General features: G+C 39.1%; 1 protein-coding gene across 23 annotated transcripts in view; it reads right to left on the bottom strand.

The window, feature by feature from the left end:
* Window positions 1-1254: 1254 nt before the first annotated feature.
* Window positions 1255-19584, bottom strand: part of LOC119658683 (TLD domain-containing protein 2) — a 357611-nt gene continuing 339281 nt past the window's right edge. For 12 of the 23 annotated variants that reach the window (XM_038066255.1, XM_038066256.1, XM_038066259.1 and 9 more), the window contains 4 exons: window positions 9495-9616; window positions 9207-9366; window positions 8902-9071; window positions 2411-2546 (listed from right to left, as the gene is read on the bottom strand). In XM_038066255.1, coding sequence (XP_037922183.1) covers window positions 2411-2546; window positions 8902-9071; window positions 9207-9366; window positions 9495-9616 — 588 coding nt within the window. Of the gene's footprint in view, window positions 2547-8901; window positions 9072-9206; window positions 9367-9494; window positions 9617-16820; window positions 17531-19584 lie in introns of those variants that run through there. The other 11 variants (XM_038066247.1, XM_038066252.1, XM_038066269.1 and 8 more) reach the window with 2 other exon arrangements.

Genomic DNA, 19584 nt, shown 5'->3' with positions numbered 1-19584 from the left:
CGAAACATACGAATTATCAAATGCAAATGGGTATGTTAACATTCGGCTGAAAATAAAATTATAAACAAATTTAGAGAGATATGTAGTTACGTCCTATCTAATTTGTCTGTAGATACCCCCTATCTAAGAAGCCATCTTTTGAAAAGATAATAAAAATACAATCGATTGCTTTGCCAAATCTCATAGAGGATTTGCTGATACCAATGAACCCAGCAATGAACGTCGTAATAAGTGAAGATTCTAGATTTTGTGTGTATTTCTGAGACTTTTTTCTTCCATTAACTGGACTATAGACACAGCATGATTAATGTGGAAAGATTTATATGTAATGATGTATTCTTCTCTAAATATTATCTAAAAATAAAAGGATACAAAGAGAAACCAAAATTTAAATAAAACGATCTTTGGCCCGCAATATTTTGTATGTTTTATCGTTGAAGGCTGATGTTTAAAGCATGTAGGTAAGTCTTTTGACCTGTATAAAATCTTACTGTCATCTATATTTTGGGCTCCTTAGAATTGACATACATAAAAGCACAAAGAGAACTACCACCGCCAAAAATTCCACTCAGAACTTTCTCGATTCGAAGTGAGCAATGCACCACTCTTCACTTACAATCTAGGATTTCACTAATATGAAATCTTCAGCTACCTTTTCGTAGATGTGCTTTATTTCGATTTCGATGCATTTTGATGCTAGTTATAAAACAGGTTCATGATAAGCAGCCATGAATATGCAGAAATTGCGTATCTTCTCGAAAAAACATCAAACTGATATGCGCTGTTTGCTGAAAAATGTGTGTTGAAGTCATCTACCCTTGATCCGAACACTCCTAAGATTTCAAAAATGTGTGCCTAAAGCTTTCTAAAATGCATTTTTCTCGTGCTAGCAAGGATTCCTTAAACATACAATATATCAATACAAATCACGAATTTCAACTACTCAATTGCCAATTTTGGGTGCAGACAAGTCGTTCAATGTCAGTAGTAAGTAGTTTGGCGATAGTAAAATTTATAGAAAAAGAACGGCATCGATTCGTCGCTATAAAGTTACCTGCATTGTGAGAATGTTTCAGAGAAAGTCTTTCTTCTGATATGGTAGTAGCCAAGTCGTTGCATTCTTCATTTATACGTTTCGGGACAGAAAAGCTGAAAAACACTCATCACGGTCAACAAAGGTTACACTTGCGCACTAAGCTCACATTCAGAAACTAAATCGGATACAATTGAACGAAAACTACAGTTTTGTGTATATCATTTTCAATAATGTACTTTACGATTTATTTTTATAAAATAATAATATAATAAGAGTAATAATAAGGAGAGCAACTTAATGAAAATCAAAAGGTAAAAACATCACAAATGAAAGACCAAAAATTCAAATCAAATCATAATCGCTCCTAGTGCAAAAGAGTAATGTACAGAATATCTCTTCATCAGAATCATATTTTTGTTTTTTTTTTCACCTTCTGGAATGCATTGAATTAATTTACACACGAAGAAAAACATAATTTCAAAGGAGTCTCGTAAAAACACGATAAAGTAGAACACACAGGATTAAAAATTCAAATAATGGCGGGGGAACACTAAAAACGTAATTATGTGTCTAACATGTATGCATACTCGTTTATGTAGAGTTCTGTTGTGTGTCAGCAATGGTAGCAACTAAACGGCGAGTAATAATTATACAATAGTTATTTCTCGCTCCATTTTTTACAAGAAATATTTTAAGAAAACAAAATCTTTCAAAGGGAACAAGAAAAGAAGAGACGAACAAATCCTTGCAATAAATTTTTGTTGTAAAATGAACATAAAAATGAACTTATTAGCAACAATTCTCGTTCACACAACTAGATATTTTGTTAGCGTATTTGTTTCTCTTCCTTTTATGTGCTTATAATATTCAAGAGTGAAGACTTTTCGCCAGCTCATCGCTTCTGCTCATAGCAACATTAAATATAGATTGTAATTTATCTAAAGGCTAATAACATTTCCTTTTTTGTTTTTCTCAATTTTGTTTTTTTTTAATAATACAGTAATAATAATCATAACAATGTTTTCAGTATTATCTTCCTCGCTCCCTAATTCTCTTCATCCATTTTTGGTTACAAATACAATCAAGTAGAATTGCTTCCTCACTGCCTTCTTCCAGGGCCGTTCGCTCTATCCTTCCGCATATATTAAAAAATAAAGTAGTTGTTTTCTCTCTATATTTGGGCTTAAATAATGTTTTTTTGTTTTCTTCGCAATAAATATATATGTATGTATGTATGGGCGTATAGAACATTATTTTGCCTTATAAACAATTAGAAACAAATTTCATTAGAATAAATAACAACAAAATCATTTCAATATTGTTTTATCTCCCATTTTGCCTTTCTCTCGTTCTCCTTCGTATTTGTGTGGCTGTTTAGACGAACGCCCAGCATTCCAGCGTTTTGACGACAAAGTCTTCCTGCGGTGATAGCGGTTCATTTGCGTAGGTGTTACATGTTTGCGATCGGCCTTGATTCAGATCACCATCAAGCCAAAGACCGAATTTGCCACTGAAAAATACAAAAAATACAAATTTTAGCCTTCGATTAAAAGAAATAGTGCACAAAATGCAATCGTAGTTATGTATTTGGGCGAAAATTAGGTGAACTGCTTGAACTCTCATCTCTCGTTAGTATGGTAAATCTAATTATGGATGGTTTTTCAACTGATTATCCGTTCCTATGCCATTTTTATTACGTAATGGTACACAATCAAGTTGTACTCACATATCCCAATGTGAGAAATGCAAACATAAGCATAGGACGATATTGAAGAAAATAGGAAATAGCATCTGGGAGGGGTTTACAAATTCAATTCCACATTAAAAGTAATCGGACTTTGCACACTAATTTAATACAGAAAACCTTAGTACATTAATAAGCCAAAGAGGATCTAAGGTCCGAAAAAGGAAGAGAATTGGGTCATTGCACCCCGAAAGGCTACTACCAGTACATCTTAAAGGGATTGTCCGCAAGGCCGTTCGGATTCAGAACAGAGAAATCTACAGTGGATGCTGTTATGGAGGTTGAAGATGCGGTTCACCGAGCTGAGGCACACACAACGGATAGTGCTCCCCATAACACTTGATGTCAGAAATGCCTTCAATTCTGTAAGATGGACAGATATGCTAGACATACTAGAAAACTCCTTTCACGTGCCAAGCTATCTCTTGCGGATATTGAGGGATTATCTGAAAGACCGCTCCCTGCTCTATGAGATGCTAGAGGGCCAGAGGGGGATGGAAATCACGTCAGGAGTAGCACAGGGATCTATCCTAGGTCCGGACCTCTGGAACGCCTCCTACGATAGTCTGCTGAGACTCGATATGCCCGAATAGTCGCGCCTGGTCGATTATGCAGACGACGTTGCGGCACTGCCGGGCGCGCTGTTTAACAGACGCAAAGCAGACTTGGTATATTGTTGCAACGGGTAAGCGGGTGACAACTTTTTTGGCAAAGGGGCAGATGGACTGCACGGCTCATCGACAAATTAGACCCGTGGTTGAACAGAACGGTGAGATTGATTACTTCCTTACCCAACTTCTCAGTGGGCATGCAGGTTTTCAGTCTTACCTGCCCAGGATCCTAATTCTGTGTTCTGCGATGAAGTGGCGGACGACGCTGAACACACCTTTTTCTCTTGCGAGAGGTGGGACGGCTTTCGTCAGCAGCTTTATGCAGACACAGGGGAGCTCTCTCCAGACAACATTGTCAGAGAGATGCTAAAGAGCGCTGGCAGCTGGAATCGTATTGCGCATTATGTTCGGGCTCTTCTTATTGCGAAGAAGATCGAACTCGACCGGCAGAGGAATCGTACGGTAAGGGGTTCCCTGAACTAAAAACAACTCCCTTCCTCCTCTCCCCTCCCGTTGGTAAAAGAAATTCCCTGACGTGAGGGCCCCCAAAGCCGGGCTAGTTCTCTGATGACAGGGAAGTGTTTAGTGTGCGTAAATGCATTCACCTACCCTACTCCCAAAAAAAAAGGGTTATCCCGTGCGAAGGTCGCTTTTTTGCTTTTTTTAGAAACTTTTTGTGAAGAACTGAATAAAGATACAAATACGAATTTTTCAGAATATATTTAATAATATCTTGAACATGTGTAATAATTTTTCCAGCCCGATAGCATAATTCATTATTGAAATATAGAGCAATTGTAAATTTTAAGGATTTTTTCAAGGCTTCTTTAATGAATAAAAAAAAACTATCGAATGAATCGCAAATATCCTAGTTTGCGGACTGTAGAAATCTGTTCTGAATAAGTCCGGAAAATTTCAAAGAATTTCGTTGGATAGGTTTTGCGGTATGGGCATTTTCGGCATTTAAAAAGTAAAATGCCATTTTAAGTCATTAAATCTTAGCTGACCATTCCTCTGTTATAGGGGTCAAGCAGTGCACATTGCAGGATAGACTGACGTGGAACATAGCCCCCAGAGGCCAACCTATCTCTCTCTGACGATAAGCTGTCTCTTCTCTAGGGCGATGTGTGGCTTTTCAGGGGCCAAGCCTCTCGTCTACCAAGACCGTTAGTGAGTGGTTATAGCCACTGTACGAGGTGACCCTACTATTAACAAAACGCTACGGATCTAGACTGGGGAGTCGAAAAACACCTCCCCAATCCAGGGTGTCATGCGAACCGTGCCCACTGGATAGTTTGCAGTCGGGGGTAACTGACGGTATTTGAACGGAGCCTCATTGATACCTGGTCGCCTCAGTGAGTAAGTTAGACTTTACCATGCTACGGGGGGCTATGGCACGGCGGACCTCCTAACCCCCATACTCGTGGGAATCAAATGAGACCTAAGCCAAATTTATTGAAGCCAAGAAAGCGGGCAGCAGCAGCCACATGAAGGGAATGCTCAAAAAAAAAATCCAAACCTGAACCCAAGGCGGGAGAAAACTCGGGCAGATCAGGGGTGGAGGCAGGACTCAGGAAACCCGCCATTAGCTATGCTAGTGCGGTCAAGGGCATTCGACTCGACATACTACCAAAAATGTTACCCGAACAAATACTCACTCGTGAGCAGCAGGAAACCATGTCGTCAGGCAGATGTACAAGGGATGAACTTCGAAACTTGTGTTCACCGGGATACGTTCTCGGCCAGGTCTTATACTGGAACGGAATACACTGCAGAGTGGATTAGGGCCATAGTTCCTAAATTGCCAGGCTGGGAAGGGGTAGAACTGCCAACATGTGCTGGGGATGATATACCATGAGCACACATGGTGACCGTTTTTCTCCCAAAAGCCGCAACAATAGAAAAGGAAGATCTTATGGGCCTCCTAATCGCTCAAAGGATCTCCATACGCGACTATAGAGAGTCTTCAGAAGCAAGGTGGAGGCAAAGGGTAAACTCCTCATGATAGGGGAAGATGACCGATCTCTGGAGGCAATCAAACGGCGAAGTTGCCATATCAATTATCAATTTGGCAACATACGCGTGTATATCCACAGGGAAAAGCCGGACAGTGGAGAAGAGCTCCAAACAATAACGGAGCCAATGGCCAGCACTAAGATAGCCCAGATAAACCTCCACCATGTGAAAACAGCATCTGCGGTAATTGCAACGGCAAGTTCCAAGGAGAAGATTGGAATAAAGCTGGCTCAGGAGCCCTGGGTGTACCGGGGGCAGATTCGTGGTCTGCAAGGAGGAAGCATGCTGGTAATTTGGGGCTCCTCTTGTGAAAAACCAAGAGCATGCATAATTATTAAACATAATTTAAAATATATATGTTTTTCAGAGTTCCTGACCAGGGACCTTGTGGCTATCCAAGTCTCATTGGAAGTCGGGAGGAGTACTCGAGAGACAGTCGTGGCAACGGGATACTTCCCAGGAGACGAAATCCGGACTCCACCGGAACAAGTCGCAAAACTGGTGAAATATTGTGAGAAAAGGGCGTTACCACTTCTCTTTGGCTGCGATGTTACCGCCCATCACGAAGTCTGGGGAAGCAGCAAACGACTCCGAATATCAAAAAATTGCTTTGCTCATATATTCTACACTATATCTAGACACAATTGATGCCAAAAACAAAAATTCGATTCCGCGGATCCGACAAACGGGTTGACCCCCTTAATTTCTGTTGAGGCAGTGACTCCCTATAGGCTTCTGGCGGCTAGCAACCACATATGCTAATGAAACATTATTTACGTCGCGGATAATGACTAAATAAGACGGACCGCAGACTAGAAGTGTAATATAAACGAGCGTTTTTTCAAATCCATTGGTTTTTTCATATTACTTATACTACAAATATAACGCAGCGTAGATGAGCGTAATATCGATTGATTTGAATTTTTATGCTCGTAGAAAGAATAGAGAATCAAATTTTGAGGAACATTATACAAGGTCCGCAACTAAGTTTCGCGTGTTTTCATTAATTGAAAAATTTCAAGAAAATTAAAAAAAAATCTAATTAATAGATTGTCCCTCGCTAGCTACACATTTTTGCTACCCCTCTGGCAATTCATGAATACCGCGACCATAAAATGATACGTCTTTCGACCAAAACCATTCATCCAATCAATTTCGCACTCCTTCGAAATTAATCAAGAGTAACCCAGTCAAACCATACGTCATCGACCGGAAAAAATGGGCAACACGGCTCCACCTTACAGAAGCTTTCCAGCGTCTCCTTAACAGCGTTGTCTGGGGAAAGATCCCCTGTGTTTAGATAGAGCTGCTGACGAATCCCAGCCCACCATCCACAAGAAACAAAAGGTATGATGGGCGTTGTCCAAAACACACAATCCGAAGATCGTGCCTTTCCAATCCTGTACAGGTAAGACTAAAAACCTCTATGCCCACTTAAAAACTGGGTAAGGAAATAGTCAGTCTCACCATGCTTTCGATGCTGAAACTTTACCTGCAGCCTTATTTGCTGCTGCTTTGATTTGCTGAAAAAAGCTCATCTCTGAATCCAAAGCCAGTCCAAAATACTTTACAGTTGGTTTTGACTCGATTATCGACTCGCCGAAAGGCACAATCGCAATTCTCTTTTTAGTCAGGATGACTATTTCGTTTTTTTTCTAGCGCAAGGTTAAAATCATGAGCAGTCATCCATCCGCTTACCTGTCGCATCAACGACATCATCATTCCGTACGGGGTGCGCAACACCCCCAGGTTCAGCGCGGCCCCCCTGTTCCAAGTGTTTCGACAAACGACAGAAAAACCGACGAAGTTGCGCACGCCGAGAGTTTGTGTCAACCACTTTGAAGTCAATGCATTGATGGTCGCTTGCTGAGAAGCCTTTCAGAACTCGCCACCCGTCCACCAGCGACACCAATGACTTCCGAAGCGAAAGTTACGTCTGGAATTCTTCCCTCGCAACCTGGGCGCCGAAACGTTAGGAAGCATCCGGTGTTTAAAACTACCAGTCCTGTTCTCGCTGCCATTTGGAGCATTCGTTTCCCTCTGGAGTCTGGGTGAAGCATGCCCCATTCAAGTGCCGAGAATCCGACCCTCTGTGCCCAAAATAATGTCCTCCAGAGCATCAAGCCTGCATCAAAAGTCCGGCATCATCTCATTCGGTATTAGATAGACAGTGAAAAACATTACCCCTAAACACCGAATTCAGAATTCAGACAAGGCTGTTCCCTCGGCGTACGGTGCACGGTGAGAGCACTGTGAGTGAACACCAGACTCAGCAGAGAGCGGAGGGGCTAAACATCAACCACATGACAGTTTAGAATCATCTGGAAAGAGCAGGCTACTCAAAAGAGCTCCATGTTTGAGGACCACACGAATTAACGGAAAATAATTTGACAAAATTTGTATCAGTGGAATGCTGGCGAAACGCAACGAAATGGAGTAATTTTTGAAGTGAATAATTACAGACGATGAGAAATGGATAAAATATCAGAATAGGGAATGGAAGCGATCATGATCAAATATCGACGACCCTTCACAAACGACTTGAAGAAAGCTTGGATTGACAGCAAACAAATTTATAGTGAGTGTTGATGAGATTGGAAGGCAATTGCCTATTATGAGCTCCTACAAGTTGGCGAAGCAATCAATTCAATACTGTGCAAAATTTGATCGCATAAATGAAGCATTCTAGAAAGAATCACTAGAATCGGCTAACAGAAAAGAAGTCTTCTTCCATCATGACGATGCCGGGCCACCTACATATTTAATGACTCGGAACAAATTGATGACACTTGGTTGATAAGTTTTAATAAATCCACCGTATAGTCCGGACTACAGTATATCTAATCTTATAGATGTACCGTGGTCTGAACCTTGCACCGTCTCAATTCCATTTGTTTCGATCTCTGCAAATTTCGTAATGGTGAAAAATTGGCGTTTTCATCTAGGTTCTGGTAGCTATGGACGTTGCCTACTTTCCCCAAAATAGCTAGTAGAGTTGCTTACAAGTGCATATCGACAGATACTTTGGCATAGCTGCATTTAGCTAACGACTGACCTGAACAATCAACAGTAACCAATTTTTCCGAAGCAAGGTATGGATTTATTGTCGTGGTTGATATGATGATATTTTGACCTCCGAGACAGTCACATCATTGCAACCCCGTTTGACTGGTAGTTTCAGTTAAAGCATCACACTTGCTTGAATCATAGAAGTAACCCGATCACAACGAAATTTATCAAAACAAAAAGGAAATTCAATATCTAAATTTGATCCCTATATCTGAGAGCTAATGGCTGTGTTAGAGATTTGCTTCAAATTAAACATAACGATGAAAATTGTTGATTTCCGTATAAAGGAAAAGTCGCTTCAAAAATTATGAGGGATTTGAAATAGTAAGGTTTCTTGGATATCAATAGTCGAGATCACCCTGCTCACTCTGTCATATCATGACCAAAAACACGGATCAATTTCGCATAATTTGTGCAATACTTACTCTCCAGCACCAATAGATAAACTTTCTGGATTTCCCTTAATAAAGTATAAATTCTCTCCTGTCCAATGGAACACTTTAAAGCTTGGATTAAATTTGTATAGAAGCGATTCGCCTGTTCCGTAGAAGTGATCGGAAACATGTAGTGAACACGAGGTTAGTGCACCGAAAACCTGAAATAATAAAAGTCAATTAATGAGTCATGATAAAGCGGAGGAGAACATGTTATGGAACAGGAATATTGAAGTAATTTCGAGGGTTTCAAAATCCAACAGGCTCTGCTATATCCAAATACAAAGTATACTCACATTATGCTCTGTATCTTCGATAACTATTAAAATAGGACTCTCCAGCTTTTGCATTTTTCTGTACAATGAGTTCAGCGAGAAGCCATGCTGTGATGTGCTAAAAACTAACGACCAAGAATAGCCCTCTGCGCGTGCCGGCAGATGTCCACATAATTTCTCTCTGAAATGGAATGAGTCAATGAAAACGAAAGAATCAAATCAACACATGCAAATTAATACAAATTGACTGTTCAAATTGACAACTTATTTACATATTATCTGAATAATCATCGATAAATCAAGCATTACCTGTGCTCTTCCGTTAAGATCTCTGTTTGACCGATTAAATCCGGAATAGGAAAATCTAAATCGAATGATCCGGTCTGAAATAGTGATGCCTTCCTGTAGTCATCTGTGCTCATAGACAGTACCTAGATATTTTCATTGTTGCAGAAAACAAAACGGGGAGAAAGTAGAAATACGAAAATTAGAAGATGTTCCGACATTTTTGGAGCGAATATGTTAAGCAGCTACCATTTAAAAATAAAAACAAACAACAACTAGGTCTAGAGACGAACAATATTAATTTGATTGCTAGTCGATTGAAACTTAAGCGAGCAGTTCAAGTTTTTATTTCTGTTGTTGTTTGGTTGGTTGGTTGGTGTGTACGAATGATGTGATGCTTGTTCATAACTTTTGGTTTTTTTCTCTTAATAATAATGTTTGAAGTGACTTGTTCGTATTGTTATGCGATTTTAAGTTGTCTCTTGAAAAATTTTATTGGATTGCCATGAAAAACTATAAGAAAGTTGATATGTTTACAAGTTAAACAGGCTAAACAGGAAAATACACATTTATAATATATAAACTGCAAGAACAACTAAACTACATACATACATCGTGTTTTTAAATTTTTGAAAGACAAGAAATGGAAACAAATTCCAAGGGAACATATCATTGTATCCGAGTATGAGGAATTTCTCAATAACTAAATAGACAATAACACTTTTACACCAAGTAATGTTTGTGAAAAGTCCTTGAAGTGTTAGAAGTCGTTTTCTGTTTGATAAAAATAGAAGTATGTAGTTCCACCCGATCAGTAGTAGAATGGAGCATCGGTGATATTTATGATTTTACGATTTGACTACTAAGAACCACATTGCTAACTTATTTCCCTGCAGGGTAAGTAGATATTAATGGCTGCTCTAAGAAGACCAATCAGTGATCATGTGTGCCGTTTTGATGCCACAAACTTCCAATACGTCACTGCTGTAGCGTTTACGTAAGATAGAAGCTTCCAAGGTCCCAAAGAATGATTTACTTAGTGTCCGCCGCCTGCCTCTAACTAGAATTAGGCATTTGCAAAGAAAGTACCTGAGGACTCCTCTTCGCAACAGGACTAATTGAAAGGTATGTCAAATTTGGCAAAATGGTCCCCGGTAGGTCACTGCCGTAATCCTGTAAGCATTTGCGCGCATCTGACTCAAAACCTCTCGTGATTGTATCTTGTTATAAGATAGCCAGAGCCTCCTCGATTTGCGGTGATGGTGAGCCTTGCTATGTGGAGTTAGTAGCTGTTAAGCAGTGCGAGTAAATTAAACCCATAATAGTCGCCAGAGGGACACGCAGGATCGTCAAGAGCGGAACTCCACCTATAATCCTTTTAATTAGGGGGGACGAGACATGAAGATATTGCTTCATCGCTGTCGATGTTCGTCAACGTGCCTCAACGCTTCCCAAGGCTTTTCCATATAAATGTCCCTCGGCTGTTGTGCACCAATAGGCTCCCTGCCTTATTTTGACTAATGATGAAAATCACTTCTATGGTGCAATCTAACAAAACCCTCAAAGGCCGTTTTTGAAAAAAACTGTGCGTTTGAAATTATCAGCATTTTAAATTTCAATCAAATTCAAACAGACTGAAAAGCCCGCGCCATGTTATGTGACGTCACAATTCGAGCCAAGAAACTTCAATAGCCCGGCGACTGACAGTTGCTCATAAAAATATAAAACTGTCAAAATCAATTTTCCACGTGAAATCCCAAGAAGGACGATGAAATATTGTTTCGTGCCTTGCTGCACAAATAACGCCCCTGCCTTCTGTCCAAATTTGCCTGCTTTTTCTCGAGAGAAAATCCATCCATCTATGACTTATTTAGAGAACCAGCATATGTATCAGAGTATTGTGAGGATTATTGTCTATTGAACATCCCCATGCTATGCTGCCAACGAATTTTTAAAAAGCATTGATAGTTATTTTCAGCCTTGATGCACTCTACTTTGAATTCTTGAATATTTTATCATCATTTTTCCTCATCTGTTGTACGAGAAGTTGCATGCGATATCACTCCGCGTGTATGGTTGACAACACGTGACTGAGCAAGAGACAACTGAATTTTCCAACAGCTGGGGAGTCCAACGTTTCAGGTGGGATTTAGAAAGGGATATTGCAGACAGATTTTTGCGGAGCGAAGACCTACAATTGAAAATGGTTTTTGTCGCAAAGTGATCATTGCATTGTTTAATTCCTCCCTTTTTTGCGATAGAGCAAGTCGTACCTGTGCGAAATTTCCCGATTGAACAAAATTCCATTGGGCGTGCCCTTAATATTAGTTCTCCTAAACTTTTGACGACTATCGTAGTGAAACATGAAAAAATTAGAATTTTCATCGCTCTTATTTACTGGTACTTCTCAGTAAATAATAACTGCACACATTAAACTAAGATTTTATGCAGAATTCATTACGACATCTGTAAGAGAAACGGACACTTTCAAAGATTTTCTTGATTTTCCATCCAAAGAAGGAACAATATTTCACCGAGTCGAACCAAGAAGTTTGGCGGAGTCATACATTGTTCAAAAAATTTTCTTAAGAAATTCAACCTAAGTAAACGGTATTGAAAAAAAAGCCAGAAAATATTTAGAAATCGTAAATCGTTATGCCCAAGGTTTAACAAGGCTTTAAGAAAACCGAGGAATGTGCGATAAAAGCAGCAGAGTTACCCCATGGAAGTCACAAGGAGATATAATAGGAACTATTTTATTTAACGCATCAGACACAATATGAGGCTACGATAACAGGATATAGGTCCTTTTAAATACATAGAGCCCAGCTGCCTTCAAAAGATAATTAGGTGTCCTTCAGATTCGCAAGGGAGGGAAGTCATAAGAAAGTTCCTAACGACAGGGCAAGTCATGTGCAAGCTACTCGTTGCTTCAAAACTCAAACCTACATATGAAGGGAACGAAATTTTGTACTTTTATTACCACAGATATATTAGAAGACTTTGATATTGGCCACAATGCACTAGTGCCTCGTTGTGAACTTAAACTCTCCCGGACAACATAACAGACAATAGTGACAATCGTGAACGGATAACCAACGACAACCAATAGCAATAGTTGGCTCGAAAACTATACTCCAAGAACATCAGCAACAATCAGGCTGGAGTCACGGAGATTTTTCTGTCAACACTGTACAAATTCAGGCAACTAAAATATCCATCAAATCCCTCAAAAAATATTAGACTTCTGAAAATTGCAAATCGAGTCAGTGTGCTAAAATCATAATGGAGTTACCGGAGAGTTGACTTCGATCGATTGTATGGTGCAATATGCTGCTGAAGGAAATGTACTTGCAAATTGTGAACCTGGCAAAAAACGCTCCACCACAAGGACAGTGCGACACCTTTGACAAGAAGATCTTTGACGCGATTAGAGAGTGCCTCAGTACGATTCGTTCTGCAAGGCAAATACATCAATGAGCGAAAATTCAGTTTCTCCAGCAGCTACTGGTGAGGATCACTCAGTTCATTGTACGTAGAGACCGATTCCAGCCGGGTGGTGTAAACAGCAAGCAGTATTTGCAATCAAGGCGACCAAACAGTAATTGATCGTTTGATCGAAACCCACCTGAATATCGTTTCTATTATTATGAAGGCGCCAAAAATTAGACCACTCTTGGCTAACTATAAAAGACAATGGACAGTATTTTCAGGCACATGTTTTTCGAAAAAAACAGCGAACACTTACTCAAGATCTTGATAGAATGACAACTAGAAATTTTCACTAATGATTGGAAAATGAGTTTACTAGCAAAATTAACCCATACCGATTAAATACACACGAGTGATTCAACCAGAGTAGCAAAGAAGAATGGTTAAGTTGAGCTACGACTGAAGCAAGACAGGAAAAAAATGATCTTGGTTACCAACCTTACGTAGACTAATATAATCAACATCCTAATGAGCGACTATGCCCCGGTAGAAACACCAAGGAAACTGTAACTGAAAATTCTACCCTTCTAAAAACAAAATTCGTTCCGCCGCCAACTACTATTAACCTAAGATAAATGGTTAACATCCATTCGCTATGGGTTTTATCCTTCTTTCTTTATCCGATAGGTTCAAACTTAGGCAGAAGTGGTACAGTATCGTCACTGCTGGCGAGATATCCCATACATTTCACTCTATTTCGAAATTTACTGATTTTCTTTACCTTGGGAATGCCTATGTCCGTTACTGATAGGCATATGTGTATGGAGTACCACAACCCGAAGTTTTGCATGTAACTAGGAAAGGCAGGACAGACAGATATTTATAGGTTATCTAGCAAGGCTTTTAATTCGGCCTTATTTTTTCGTCGAAGCAGATGCCAATGGTATTGCTGAATTGATGCAAAGACGATATCACTTGCTTATGCGTAACATACAATACAATACAATGGAAACTCGGCACCTCAATTTTAGTATTAAAAAATGTTTTACTAATTTTGGTTACATAAGCTGGGTGTAGATTCAATACAATTGAAAAAAATACTAACCGTGTTGGAGATTTAAAGTACATCCCTATGAAAATCGCTCCGATTTGAAAATTAAGGAACATTCTGAACACTAGTTTTCCTTATAAGGAGTGATTGCTAGCCAACAAAGCGACAGTTTTATGGGATATACAAGATTTAATTTAATATTGATCGCATTCAAAATGGAAAACGACCAACAGTTAAACTTTCACAGCGATTCAATTAAGACTTGAAGAAGAAATGACTACATTGGTTCAATGAGAATTCCCTGTTCCAGTGAGAAGTTTTAGTTCGCAGAGTTAAATTTTACGCATATTTCATCCTGTCGTCCTAATATGATAAAACTTCACGCATTCACGTCTATCACGCTGATTAATATTTTTACGTACACTCATTTTGTGAACCCTTTTTTCGTGGGTATCTCTGGTTGCTTATTCTGTGGCAGAAAGATCAAACACGCGAATCTTCTAAATCTTCTAAAAAAATCGCATAAAAACGAAGACATATTGTTTGATTTCTACAACCGCATTTCTGCTTTCAGAGCTCAGCATTCTATATGATGGCATACGTTCAGGAACGCCAACAAACGTACTCCTTTTATCCGCACTTATGCAGAAAAAAAATCTGATGAATTTATAGGGTCAATTGAGGGACAATGCAAAGAAGAAACAAGTCGGGAAACCGGAAGTTTGACGCTTCAGGTATAAAAGGTTTTGTGTTTCCGTATGTCAGGAGCGATGAGCGCATGACATTCCGTGTGCACATAGTTCCAAATTTTATTTCCGTCAATTTTTTAGAAAGCAATTCAATAAATAATTTGATGGAAAACACTGTATTGATAATAGTCAATCTCATACCCTTCACACTCGGAGTTTAATATTATCAGCAAATGTAAAGAACTTAACCTACAACAGATACAAACAAGTCGAGAAACCGGAAGCTAGCAGCCTCTTGATTTTTTTCAGATTTTTCGGTTGGGTAGTTTCTGAGAATGGGTCCGCTCAAGAAATTATCACTTTCAACCCCCCAACCCCCCAACCCACCAACCTTTCCAACAAATTTCAAAACTAATACCAATTTCGGTAGCCGTTTCGTAGAAAAGTGCGTATGACAGACGGACAGACAGTGATTCGATTTTAATAAGGTTTTGTTCTACACAAAACCTTAAAAAAGAGTGGATAGTGTTCCACACGACAGCGCACATCGACACTATATAACTTTCGTTTCTTATGCCACTCTTGACTCCTACCTTAAACTTCGCACTCGATTGAAAGAATTGGGAGGTTGAAAGGACTTTTAGAAAAATAGACAAAAACAACGAACACTTACTGAAGATCTTATTAGATTTCTGCCTAGAAATGATAGGGATGTGAGTTTACTAGTACACAGATCAAAATACTAACGACGGAGTTAGTCAGGGTAGCAAAAAGATCACTAGTTACACGTGAGCTATAACTGAAGCAAAAGAAAGAGACTGATATAATTAAGGCTTCGAACACCAAGGAAACTATAACTGAAAGCTCAAAAATCTACCCTGCTGAAAGATCTTTCGGGCGGCAACTACTATTGATGAAACTAAGATAAATTGATGACATCTATCCATTAAGGATTTGCATCTCCCATGTTTTGTTTGTTAGGTTCAAACTTAAACAAAAATGATAGTGTCATCCCCTACCTTTCACTCAATTTAGACCATAATAAATCGTCATTCAAATAAAGGAGAAGTTCTATAAATAATATGGAAACTCCGCACCTTCAACTTGAGTAGTAAAAAAGTGTTTTATTAATTTTAGTTACACATCTGGTTAGCGACACTGAACGTTTTGGGCAGCCAGTTACTTTCTACAACCGAAACGATTGAAAAAAAATCCCAAACAACGTGTTGGAGATTTAACGTACAAAAGACCGTAATAACTATAAGAAAAAAGCTCCGATTTTAAAAATTAAGGAGCAGTCTGAACACCAGCATTCCTTGGCCGAGAAGTGAAAAGTGCGCCTGTTAGAAAAGAAAGTGACAGTTTTATTGGATGCACACGATGTAAATCCATATCGATTGCATTCAAAATTGAAAACAATCAAAGGTAAAACATCTGCAGCGATACAATAACGACTTGAAGAAGAAACGATCGCATATGCTGTAAGAAAAGTCCCTCTTCCAGTGAGAACTCTCTACGGAGAAATTTAAGCATTCAAGTTTCTTATTCTGCCGCAGATGTAGATCAAACACGCGAATCTTCTGAATCAAATTCGCTCTGCTTTTAGAGCTCAGCACTTTATCTGATACCATTCGTTCACGAAGGCCAACATAGGTACTTCTTTTATTCACACTTATGCAGAGAAAAAAATTTAGAAAATTTTGAGAGTAAACTCAGAAAAAATAATGCGAAGAAAATACGGCTTGCATGCAGCTATGACGTTTATCTGTCTACTCGAAAATAAGGTAGATATAGTTTTGCCTTTCCAGAAAACTACACAGGTAGACAAAAGCTAGTTAATCAAATGATAGTATCATAAAATGGAATTCACAACATTTTCATAAATATTGTTTCATTGAAATGACTGCTAGAGAATGTGGTTCTGGTTTCAAAATCAGGAAGCCAGTTCAAAAATAGAAAAAAATTGCAGCTTGAATATTCGAAGGTCAGACAATGGCCCCATACTAACGACGCCTCCGTACGAATCTGAATTTCTAATAAGCAACAATCTTTAGACCGCCTGGTATACCCGTAAGTCGTTCTGCTCCATCTTAGAGCAAATTATAAATATTTAAGCGCCACTTTTACTCCAAGACAACGTAGATACACTTTTTCAATATCTGCTACTCCTCCACTCACCTCTGAAAGAACCTTCTGTGTCGATACGATGCGGTAATAATCACCTTCTGAATTACTGCAAAACATGTGGCCAATTACAATAACTCGTTGCAAAACGGCAAAACGAAACTACGGACCGTGGATGTATCAACCGAGAGAAAAGCGTCAGAAACCCCGAAAAACCACCCGAACATAAGTCGTAACCTAGCTTTTATGGTGACGTATTGACACTAATAATTCGGCAAAGCATGCTACAAAAATCTTGGCAGTATTTGTTGAGAAATAGTAGAAAGAACTGAAAACTCATCACTATTTAAAAGTGGATTTGAGCGCCTGCATTAGAACAGAACCTGCACGAATATCTGAAAATCTCCGCCAAATGAAAAGAGCGAACGAATCTTCACTGTTGCTGGACTAACAAAATCTTGAACCGAGAGCGCATTAGTATCAATTTTTAAGGCAATTCACAAAACTTTTCTTTTTTCCAAAAAACGAGTATCAACTCCAAGACTGTGGGTACATGATGGAAATTTTGCGCGACGAACCGGAGAATATATGACTGAATGCCGGCAACACACAGGCAGAAAAAACGCGTCTTTTAGCATAACAAACGGCAACCTGGCCGGGCTCTCTGCAATGAGTACTTGAAGTATCAACAATCTAAACCGGCCATATGTTGGTTGATGAAGGTCTATAGCGTGCCCGGTGCCAATAGTCTAAGAAATATAAGGCCGAAGCCCTAGAATCCACACGTACTGACTGCTGGGAGCACCGGCTTAAGCTCCAGTTGGAGCCAGACGAATGGTCAGAAGACGAGGGCTATGTATGGTTACCACCACAACCTGTTGCTCGATTACTTGCATCAACAATTTGAAATTATAAGCATAAGAATTTATGGCTCTGCTCTGTGGCACTTAAGGTTGCATGATATTATATAGTTGCGCAGGAAAGTATTTGCACAGAAAAGAGGTAAGGTGTGCTTGAAGAACCGAATGTGTGTCAACCGAGTCGCTATGCTCAAACGCGCTTCATTGTTGCAAAGAAATTTCACCAAATTATTCCAAATCACGTAACTACTATTGAAATTCTCGTTTTGAATAGAGACATGAATTGCGTCGTCGTCAATTTTAAGATTGTACTTTATGCAGAGGTTATAGCCTAGTCTTTATAAGATGTTAAATTTGTCAGGTTAGCTTTAGCAGGAGCGAAAAATGTCAACCTTTTAAAGTTCAATGAAATTTTAAAATATTTCTGAGAAAAAACAGAAATTTCAATGAGGAAACAACCTTCATTACAGAGCCCCTGAATTATCAGGAGAGTGGTTGCGAACCGATATCTCTCCGTAGTCGACATATAATTACCTTTCCTCTCATACGGAGGATAGGGGAGATGTTAAATAAGCTACGTAACTACAACGTCTATCCCAAATAGGCTTTGATGTACTCTTGACGTTTTTTACCATTCGTAATGGCTAACTCTGTTTCGGTTTAAGTCTTCTAGCAAAGGCCTATTAGAGGTGATATCAATCAAGAACACTGTTAGAGAAGAATGTCTAATAGCACCTGAATTCGTTGTTGATTATTACCAACCATGAAAGCAGATCCGTACCCGATCGATGAAGCATAAAATTCTTCCGATCATAAACTCGGAGCCCACTTTGGGCGCCATTTGGGAAAAGTTGAAATTTAAGGAACAATTTGAGGAGAAAGGAAGCAGGGAAAATGATTAACCCCTTCCGTTGTCCACAGCTACATTAAACCGGCCCATTGTTACAAATATAAATACCTCTAAATTTGTTTGGATTTTGTAGCTGTCAGATTTTGACAGTTAGGCTTATGCCAGTCAGTCCGGTTTCTTCTGTTTCGCAATGGATTGGGCTGATGAAGAAAATAGAATTGTGGTAATAACGCCACATAAATGCGAGATGGAAAAAATTGCGATATTCAAAACATTGAAGCCCTTCGGCATAAGCAGTATGTTTGTTTATCGTGCTATAAAACTATTTGATGACACTGGTGATGTGAAAGGCCGTGAAAGGTCGGAAAGAGCTCGCATTGTAAAAAAATACGTAAATGAAAAATCATACCCCGTGAAATGGGAATATCGGAAAATTCAATGTCTCGCATGTTCAACGAAGACTAATAACCTACAAAAGACATAAGGAAGGTTTAACCAAAAATACAGTAGTAAAATACAAAAGGCTTTTGGAAGAGTACACCGGCAGCAAGAATGACAGACCTCATGTGCGACCGTCAAAAGAAGTAGTACCAACTACTAAAACTATTACCAAGAGTTCAACAAGGACCCCTGCCTCAGTGATGGTTTTGGTATTTGGGGTATTAGCTACGACGGCCAAGAGGATCCATTTCTGCGATAACCACGTGAAAACACCGGCAGCAGTATACCAAGCAGATATTTTGGAAACCTTATTAAATCTCTCAGTAAATCCCTTTTCAAAAATAATTTTGCATCGAAAGCAAACCTGGTCCAAAAATAACATCCCCAATTTTATATCTGCAGAAAATTGGCCTCCTGCTAGTTCAGACCTTAATGCATTGGGCTACAAATTATGATCAGTTATAGAAGACACGAAATCCTGAAATTGACACCAAAATATCGACTTGCTTAAAAAAGCCTTAAAACGAGCAGTGCGATGTAACGCTGTAGATGGCTGACCCAATCTTCTCAAAGCTTTCTCAGGACTAAAGGTGATGGTAAATACTATTATTATAGTTTTGAAACATTATGTTTTTGTTTGTACATCAAGGTTTGTTTGTAACAATAC

The sequence above is a fragment of the Hermetia illucens genome, chromosome 6 (genome assembly GCF_905115235.1).
Source record: "Hermetia illucens chromosome 6, iHerIll2.2.curated.20191125, whole genome shotgun sequence".
NCBI lineage: Eukaryota > Metazoa > Arthropoda > Insecta > Diptera > Stratiomyidae > Hermetia > Hermetia illucens.
Note: the sequence above shows the minus strand (reverse complement) of the source record. Positions and strands in the feature narration are given on the sequence as shown.